At 38.4% G+C, this 10,179-nt stretch overlaps 1 protein-coding gene across 1 annotated transcript; it reads left to right on the plus strand.

The window, feature by feature from the left end:
• The first annotated feature begins 1,552 nt into the window (after positions 1-1,552).
• On the plus strand, positions 1,553-9,177 carry borcs6 (BLOC-1 related complex subunit 6). The gene is made up of 6 exons (XM_082187472.1): positions 1,553-1,659; positions 3,722-4,221; positions 4,675-5,155; positions 5,251-5,414; positions 7,587-7,670; positions 7,767-9,177. Exons 2-6 carry the CDS (start codon positions 3,733-3,735, stop codon positions 7,890-7,892), a joined length of 1,344 nt encoding a protein of 447 aa, XP_082043598.1. The 5' UTR covers positions 1,553-1,659; positions 3,722-3,732; the 3' UTR covers positions 7,893-9,177.
• Positions 9,178-10,179: the final 1,002 nt, after the last annotated feature.

The raw sequence follows: 10,179 nt of genomic DNA on the forward strand, positions 1-10,179 counted from the left end.
CACTCTCACATTCACAAACATGCGCAGGAATTTTCTCTGGGCTCTGCTTGCGGTGTGAAAAGCATTTGGATTCCATGAGCACATCAGTGTATATTGCATCCTTCTTATATAAAGGACAGGACACTGGGAAATTGACTAGGCGGGTTGCCTTGGATACGGCTGCCCCTTAAAACACTACAGAACTGAATACCAAATAGACTTGGAGAGCCTATGACAGTAAATCAGATTGGTGAAGCAAATAACAAAGCGAGGGGGCGAGATTAAAAGAGAAACACAAGGAAAGTCAGAATTGTTTTTATTAATTTCTGTTAAGAAAGATAACTGCTTTGATGGTGTTGAATATTGACAATAAATAAATAAATGTGCTGTCTTCATACACGTTTTATCTTATTTAGGCTAGCACAATTCCTCAGCATACATGGGTTAAAAAAAAGTTTCCACTTCTGAAACAAATTCCTTTTCAGCTGATGTCATCTAGGCCACACTGGCTATTGGTAAATATTAACCAATAGCCAAATAGTTTTAGGCAATAAGCATGTTTTAGGCCACTGGTTTAGCCTGTCTATCTTGCCTAGAGTTAATGCTGTAGGCTAATTTAATGTTAAAGTTAACATTAATGTAGATTACGGCAATTGCAAACAACGACATATTTACCATGGATACTACGTACCGAAGGGGAACTTGTCCTTCCATCTCCACATCCTGGTCAAAAAGCTTCCTCATAAGTGGGTACTGGCAGTGTTTGAGGAAGAATGTAGTGTTTTTAAGGAAGTTGTGTGTGTTTAGGAATTGTTAGGCCTAGGTGTTTTTTTTTATGAAGTTCTTCATAATTGCTCTGTTCTGCTATGGAACTGCCACTTTCACAATCTAATACATTCCCACTGGATAATAATTATATCCCACCCTGCACGTTGTTGTTGTTGTTGATGAAGAATAATGCTGTTCCACTCTATAGCCTATCAAACTACAGATGTAAAATGAGAATGTTGTTTCACGTTGACTCTACAGTCCCCTAAAGAGGGAGAGAGAGTATGTGAGGGTCAAGACTAGGACTCACCATTACTTTGGCTCTACTTCAGAGGGCTTTATTACAAGGGTAGATTTTATTTTTTTGGATAATAACAGGATCTTAGAGGTTTTGGTCTTGGTCAGGGTTTTGTGACGGGGTCAAAGCTGGCCTAAGTCTTGGTGATGTGGTTGACAATTCCTCTAATTCAAGCCAATAAAATGACAGCAGGGTAAAAATACACACACAGCCTTCTGCACAGGACGTGGGAGAGAACTCCACGCTACGCCAGTAACTGAATCAATCGGATTCGGCGGAGTCTACCGCCCCTGGTGGTGAAATGTGAGTACTAAATGTCTGTCTGGACATACTGTCTAGACATCTCTCTTTCTGCAAATTAATGAATACATTAACATATTTGTTATTAATAATTGTACAACGCAGTCCTCTGATAACTATTAATATAAATATATTTGAGTATGAGTATATAAACACACAAAATACTTTTCTATGCGATGTAATACACGCCTTCTGTGTCATGAGATTCATCTCTGTTTGTAATGCGGAACTATAACGTCAACGTTGTGTTTCTATACGACAAATATTTGGTGCGGACTCAGCTGGCAACCTTCATCCTGGGCGAAGAGCTGCAGGTAAATATTTAACTTCATAAAGCATCCAGTGGATTACATCCTGTTGAAACATGACAAATCAACCCAAACTCAATCAGTAATTGTCGTAAAGCTCCTGGTTTTCGCTGATATCTCGCTGAATAACTATGAATTCATAGGCCAGTACTGCAGCTAAAGCTTATCGTAAAGCTAACGTCAGGTGACCATTGTCGCTTCCTTTAACAGTTTTGTTATTTTTCTATTTATTGTTTGGCGGATCTATGTCTGGTTTGTCTGGCAGGGATGCTAAATTATTGAGAAAATGTCGTCGTCTGTAAGCTATGTCATACAAGACCCGTCATATTAGCAAATCAGTGTTTTTGGTGATTTTTTAGCGTCATATCATGATTTCAGTTCCCTTTTTTAAGAGACACGCACATTATCACTAGCTAAAATCTGTCTTTTTAGGTTTTTAGTGATTATGTCACTAAGTAAATGTCCCATTAAACTGATGAACAACGAATGAACTGACAGCTGTCAAAACAGACGCAGGAAACTGAGACTGCCTCAGTGTTCACGTATGTGACGTGGAACCTGCAAGATCATTCATGATAATGAGGTTTTGAGTTTATTCTCGCAAAATTAATAAACGAAGAATAAACGTATTAACTTATTTTACGTCAGGGTTATTATAGTTAAATGAAGTTTTTCAGAACTTAAAATGAACGTTAGCCGAAATAAAAAAAAATATATAAACACTTACTATTATATTACAAAATGTATTTATTTCAACTAGTTTGCAAGATTTTTCATTTTCATTTAGTTTAACTTGATGCACTAAAACAACTAAAGCTAAATTTAAAAACAAAATTAATAAAACTGATAAAAACTAATAAATATTACAAAAACGCACAACAAAATGACTAAAACTTTAACTAAAATTAAAACAGAATATATATATATAATCAAAATATTGATTAATAATAATAATAATAATAATACTTAATTACATTTGTATATAGCGCTTTTCTCTGCACTCAAGCGCTTTACATAGAAGTGGGGAATCTCTTCAACCACCACCAATGTGCAGCATCCTCCTAGAGAACAGATGATGTGACGGCAGCCATAGGGCACCAGAACGCCCTCCACACACCAGCTTACTGGTGGAGAGGAGACAGTGATGAAGCCAATCAGAATATATGGGGATTATTAGGAGGCCATGATGGACAGAGGCCAATGGGCAAATTTGGCCTGGGTTTTTTTATGACCACAGAGAGTCAGAACCTCGGTTTAACGTCTCATCCGAAGGACGGTGCTCTTTGACAGTATAGTGTCCCCGTCACTTTACTGGGGCGTTAGGTCCCACGCAGACCACAGGGTGAGCGCCCCCTGCTGGCCTCACTAACACCTCTTCCAGCAACCTGGTTTTCCCAGAATGTCTCCCATCCAGGTACTAACCAGGCTCAGTCTTTACCTGGACAATAACTTTATTCTAGAGCTGCTATTAAGCCAAAACACTTTACTTTAATTTCCTATTATCAATGTAAAGCTGCTTTGGAACAATCTACATTGTTAAAAGCACAATATATAAATGAAGATGACTTGACTTGACTTAACCCTGCTTAGCTTCAGTGGGCAACCAGTCTTGCTACAGGGTGATATGACACTGGTGGCATAATATTTTGCTGGGATTGATTAAAAACTAATATTTTCTCATTGATAATAAATGAAATGTCTTAAATGGATCTGATATGCTGTGTTGTTTTAATTTCCCCATGGTGTAGTTTGAATATAATTTTTTTTTTTATGCTGTTACAAATAATTTGTAATGTTTTTGGAGGGAAAACATTGATTAATTTATTTATGATGTGGAATGTTTAATGAAATGTATATATTTCACTCTTTGTATGGTAAATTTACCTTAGAATACTTTAGAAACTCAGGCATGAAATAGATCATTAGATAGAAATAATAGAAAAGAGTCGATTAACTGTAATTTGTAAAAAATGTATTGAGAATATATGACTTGCATCACACTTGCATCACAAAGCTTTAGCTTTACATCACTGATGATGATTAAATTATTTGTATTTATTTGTTGCAGTGGGTGGAGGGATGAGACGCTCTCCTGTGATCGGTCAGGATGCGAAGGAAGCAAGCAATGGGGTGGAATCCTCTGATTCTCTTAAGGCCTCTGATTGGTCAGGATCTCATGGCTTCACCCTCCAGGGGATAAAGTTCATTGATGGGGCTGATTTTGAGCCTCACATGGAGATGCCTGCCCTGTCAGAGACTCTCAAACACACACCTCACCACATGGACTCATGTAGAGACACACACACACTCCAGCCACACACAGATCACTCAGAATCACAGCCTACAGAGTCACTGGTTCAACACTCCCAGTACACACATATTCCAACTGAAGATGGCACAGACGAAGACACGCTCTCCAGTGACACCGAACTAACACACGACTGCTCTAAAAGAGAACTGGAAGAGTGGAGAGCGGAGGAGGAGCAGAGAAAGAAGAGTGACGGAGAGGTGAACAATGTCAACAAGAGCGATATCAAGCAAAGGAAAGAGACGCTTATTTCTGTACAGGTAAGAGGTTAAATCGAATGTTTTTTGGTACTCATTCAGTCACATACTGATATATAATGTAATAATATACTAACTTAATATTAATAATATTAATATTATGAAATGTATTAATTACTTTAGTATTGATAAATAATTTCTATAAATTAAAATATATCTAAATTTAAGGATGTTAAATGAATCTATGCTTTGCTACTCAAATTAAATACCAATATACAATATAATAAATACTAACCTAATAATACTAATTAAATATATTATTTAAATAATAATTAATAAATACTAATCTAATAATACTAATTAATAATATATTTTTATTTAAAAATTAATAATAAATAATAATTCAATTTAATTAATCAATTTAATTAATTAATAATTACAAAATTAAACTTTGTCCAATTTTTGTGATGCAAATATCTGTTGCTGTTTATCTTGACCTTCTTAATAAATTCACAGCCAGTTGAAGCACTCTCAGCTGAACACCCTCCCACTCACTCTGAACCTAAAGAATGGTCTAATCCCGATTCGTCAGATGAAGTCCAACCAAATAGTTCCATTTCTCCTGATGAGGCCCCTCCCCTTGTTCCAGCCCCTCCCCCTGACCAGGCCACACCCCCTCTGATGCCAGACCTGGACGATTCTCCATGCCCAGCTCACGTGATGGCGGAGGTACGTGTGCGCTCTGTCCCAGAGCGAGATCGAGTCGTGCGTGGCATGCAGGACAGTAAAAGCCTGGATGAGATCAGTGGGGCGTGTGGGGGCGGGCCACGTGGAGGCGGAGCTAGAGGAGGCCAACCAGAAGGACGCAGAGCCACCATATCCAGCGCCCTAGAATTGGAGGGAACCGTCAGCCATGATGGAGATCTTACACATTTCATCGCCAAAAATCTTGAACAGAAGATTAAAATGAGCTCGCGGCCGAGTCTGGACACTGATTGTGAGTATATGAGGGTGTCAAAAAACTGTTTTGATCTGTTACAATGCCTTTGTCATCAGTATCAGTAATATTTAAACTTTGTATGACCACTGCAGCAGACTGTTCTGGGCCTGTGGTACGTGGTCGTGGCGCTTTGCGTCGTCCGGCTGATATTCCGCCCATTGACCCATCAGTGCTGGAAGACCTGCATAAACACACACAGGATGTGGCTCAGAGTGTAGAATTGATGCTGCGAAGCCTCAGTGGAACTATACAGAATGTGAGTTACTCTGTCTGTATCAAATACAGCCACCCAAGAAAGTACTTGGACACTTAAGCCACAAAATATTTTAAAAAGTGCAATCTGCAAACAAAAGATGCTATTTCTTTTTTCGGAACTAACTTAGCTATTTTTTAACCTGTTTTTACCCAACTGCTCTCAAGGTGATTTTTATTGGCTGTATGAAGTCAGTTCCACTCAACTTCACACTTGCCCTTTTTCCACTGACGTGATTCCGGTGCTGGTTCCTGGCCCATTCGCGAAATGCTCCAAAGAGTTCTACCACAGAAAAACAAAAAGCCACTTCAGGGTCAGAAAAAAATGGTTCAGCACCAGTCCTAAATACTTGCTTGTCTGGAACCAGGAAGAGATTATCTCAGTGTAGAAAAAAATTTTTTCATGGCGGTTGGATGTAACTACTGTTAACATCTGCTAGGATTAGTTCTAAACTAACTAGTTTGATAACAAAAGTCTTCATTGGTGATCACTTTTGTCATTAAATAAGTAAAAAAATATATATATTTACACTGTACACTCACCTAAAGGATTATTAGGAACACCATACTAATACTGTGTTTCACCCCCTTTCGCCTTCAGAACTGCCTTAATTCTACGTGGCATTGATTCAACAAGGTGCTGAAAGCATTCTTTAGAAATGTTGGCCCATATTGATAGGATAGCATCTTGCAGTTGATGGAGATTTGTGGGATGCACATCCAGGGCACGAAGCTTCCGTTCCACCACATCCCAAAGATGCTCTATTCTATTGGGTTGAGATCTGGTGACTGTGGGGGCCATTTTAGTACAATGAACTCATTGTCATGTTCAAGAAACCAATTTGAAATGATTCGAGCTTTGTGACATGGTGCATTATCCTGCTGGAAGTAGCCATCAGAGGATGGGTACATGGTGGTCATAAAGGGATGGACATGGTCAGAGACAATGCTCAGGTAGGCCGTGGCATTTAAACGATGCCCAATTGGCACTAAGGGGCCTAAAGTGTGCCAAGAAAACATCCCCCACACCATTACACCACCACCACCAGCCTGCACAGTGGTAACAAGGCATGATGGATCCATATTCTCATTCTGTTTACGCCAAATTCTGACTCTACCATCTGAATGTCTCAACAGAAATCGAGACTCATCAGACCAGGCAACATTTTTCCAGTCTTCAACTGTCCAATTTTGGTGAGCTCGTGCAAATTGTAGCCTCTTTTTCCTATTTGTAGTGGAGATGAGTGGTACCCGGTGGGGTCCATCCGCCTCAAGGTTGTGCGTGTTGTGGCTTCACAAATGCTTTGCTGCATACCTCGGTTGTAACGAGTGGTTATTTCAGTCAAAGTTGCTCTTCTATCAGCTTGAATCAGTCGGCCCATTCTCCTCTGACCTCTAGCATTAACAAGGCATTTTCGCCCACAGGACTGCCGCATACTGGATGTTTTTCCCTTTTCACACCATTCTTTGTAAACCCTAGAAATGGTTGTGCGTGAAAATCCCAGTAACTGAGCAGATTGTGAAATACTCAGACCAGCCCGTCTGGCACCAACAACCATGCCACGCTCAAAATTGCTTAAATCACCTTTCTTTCTTTCATTCTGACATTCAGTTTGGAGTTCAGGAGATTGTCTTGACCAGGACCACACCCCTAAATGCACTGAAGCAACTGCCATGTGATTGGTTGATTAGATAATTGCATTAATGAGAAATTGAACAGGTGTTCCTAATAATCCTTTAAGTGAGCGTATATTATATTTATCAAACACAGTAAAAACAGGTATATTGTGAAATATTAGAATTTAAAATAACTGTTTGCTATTTTAATATACTTTAAAATGTAATTTTAAATGCTGCTCAAGAATTTTTTTTATTATCCATGCTGTGTATGTATGTGTGTGTATATATATATATATATATATATATATATATATATACATTGATCGAAGTTATCTGTAGTTATAGGAATCTGATCACAATCTACAGTCTCTGATCACAATGTAGGTCAAATTTTTTGCAGAAAACCTCAAACTTTCAAGCTTTTTCAGTGTCCAAATACTTTTCCGGGTCACTTTTTATGTAGCTGACCCTCATTCCAACCAACTTATGCATTTATACAGACCTATGAAGTTGAAGTGCACATACTGTTATGAATGAAAATCTCTTGTCTCTTCAGATGACTGCATTAAGTGTGGGTTATATCCAGACATATAGAGATTCTGTGGACAGTTTGGGAGAGTCAGTGGACATGAGTATAAAGGTAAGAGTAACTTTTAGTTATCTAGTCTGGTTTTTTTTTAAATGTTATTTTATTTAGTTTTTTTTTATCTGTGTGTGCTTGTTTATGTGTTTCCAGGGAATGTACACACTCATGGCACGGTGTGAGGAGCTGGATCGCTCCATGCAACCTATACATACTCTAGCTGCTCAGATCAGAGACATCAAACGAACCCTTGATGCCCTGGAAACCATCTGCAAGTAACTATGGCAACAAACCACACCCCCTAACCGAGTGAGGACCCCGCCCTCTGCAGTCATTCTGCTACATACTGTGCAATGGAACCATTTAGCTAATTATAATGTTTCCTAGCAAGGCTCTGCAAGTGCTCGCCCCCTTAGAGACAGCTTGGTTCTTGCCCTTCCCCTCGGAGACCACATCTGTAAGCGCCTCTTTTTGTTGTGGCTCCTCCCCGCTAGAAAGATCGCCGGCAAAACAGCATTGACTCCTCCTTGTGATTCATGCCGTCCAACATCCTCCACATGACCACAGGAAGTGTCATTGGTGGCTTTTGGGCAACTGATTGGTGTTACCATTGCCCCTGTTTATGAAGTGAGTGAATGCACGTATCGGTGAGTGTTTTTACAGATTGCGTCTATTTGCAATGGCCTCAAATTTAAGACATAGAGTAGAAGTGTAACACCAATATTTGCCAGTATGGAAGCCATGCTCTGTGTGTATTTGTTCCACTTGGACGTCTGTGTTTCTGCAGGATGGATGCTATGCATCCCAGATCAGTTCCAAAATAGTTACTGATATCATTTACTTACACTCAGGCTGTTTTAAACCTGCATTACTTTCTTTCTTCCATGGAACACAAAAGAAGATATTTTGAAGAATGTGCTGATTGCTCTTTTCCATGCAGTTACAATGAATGGTTATTGGAGAGTTAAAGCTTTAAAACAGATGCAAAATACCATAACACGTGACTAATGACTTACATTTTGGTCTGTTTCTCACACAAAGCTATTGTACGACTTGGAAAGAGTTGTGCACACATCACATGGACTACTTTTCTGGTGCTTTCATGTCTTTTTTGAAGCTTGAAAGCTTGAGTCTCCATTTAATAATTACATGGAAAGGATGTTCTTCAAAATATCTTCTTCTAAGAAAGTCATACAGGTTTGGAATGACATGAGGATAGTTAAATGATGCAAACATTTTAAATTTTTTGGATGAATTATGCCTAACACAAGCACCGTATAGGCTCGTCTATGAATTTTAGACTCTTGATTTCCATATTGAGAGTCATGACAGATGTTCCCTTAATTGATTTGCAAGTGTTTACCACTAGAAAAAAAAACAGGATGGATGAAAGGTTTTTTTGAAAATGATCTTTACCTTTCTCTGTTTGGCCCTGTTTAAACCATCTCTCTCTATCTCTTTATTGCTGTCTTGCTAACTATAACCCTGATTTGTCCAACAATCTGTCATTAATGTGTATTTTAAATTATTATATAAACCAAAATAAATTTGCTAGAATGATCTACTTGATTTTTTTGTGTCTCTTTGTTCTACATTTTAGGGTTAAAATAGTTTGTTGCTCTTTGACATACATTTGTGTTCTTTTGCGAGTTATCTCCTTTTGTAGAGTCCAAGTTACAGCTGGATCCTGATCTGCACTATGATTCAGGGCTAAATGATCATGTTTTTTTGTGTGTGTGTGTGAGTGACAGAGAGAGAGAGAGATTGTGAATTCACAGATACGTAAATACGCACGTGTTTATTATTGAGTTGGACATTGTAGTTTTTCTTATCATCCTCCTCTAGTTAATATTTGTTTATTTAATAAACTACTAGATTTGCCTTGTAGTCATTCATATCTGTCAGTAAATGTTTGAAAAGGCTTTACGTTTTCATGACGGAGAACAGTGTTGTTTTGTACAGGCTGCTCAGATTAAGTGTAAACTTGACTGGTTTCTGTTTTTTTCAGTGTCAAAGATAGAACGGAGACTAAACATTTGATTAGATTTCAGTTTAGGCAGATAGAGGCCAGTTACACTCCGACCCGTCTGCATTCCGGACATCTCATGATTGTGATATCGCTGTCCTGTTACACAGGTTTGACGTTGTAGCATGTGATGAGCGAATAAATTCACTTTTTTTTCCCACGTCTGAGCGTCTAACCCTAACCCTAACCCTAACCCTAACCCTACTACACTAACGTTCAAGAGTTGAAGGTTTTTTTTTTTTTCTTATGCTCATGCTCACCTAGCAACTGATGCAGTTATTTGATTAAAAAAAAATACAGTAAAACAGTAATATTGTGAAATATCACTACAATTTAATATATCTGTTTTCTATTTTAATATATTTTAAAATGTAATTTATTCCTGTGATAGCCAAGCTGAATTTTCAGCATCATTACTCCAGTCTTCAGTGTCACATGATCCTTCAGAAATCATTCTAATATGCTGATTTAAGTCAAGTCAAGTCAAGTCAAGTTTATTTGTATAGCGCTTTTCACAATACAGATTGTATCAAAGCAGCT

This window comes from Leuciscus leuciscus (assembly GCF_965113295.1).
Source record: "Leuciscus leuciscus genome assembly, chromosome: 13".
In the NCBI taxonomy this organism is placed as follows: domain Eukaryota; kingdom Metazoa; phylum Chordata; class Actinopteri; order Cypriniformes; family Leuciscidae; genus Leuciscus; species Leuciscus leuciscus.

Coding starts and splice junctions, on each gene's coding strand:
- borcs6 (XM_082187472.1), top strand. CDS start 3,733: ATGAGACGCTCTCCTGTGATCGGTCAGGATGCGAAGGAAGCAAGCAAT. Junction 4,222..4,674: donor AGACGCTTATTTCTGTACAG/GTAAGAGGTTAA, acceptor ATAAATTCACAG/CCAGTTGAAGCACTCTCAGC. Junction 5,156..5,250: donor GCCGAGTCTGGACACTGATT/GTGAGTATATGA, acceptor TGACCACTGCAG/CAGACTGTTCTGGGCCTGTG.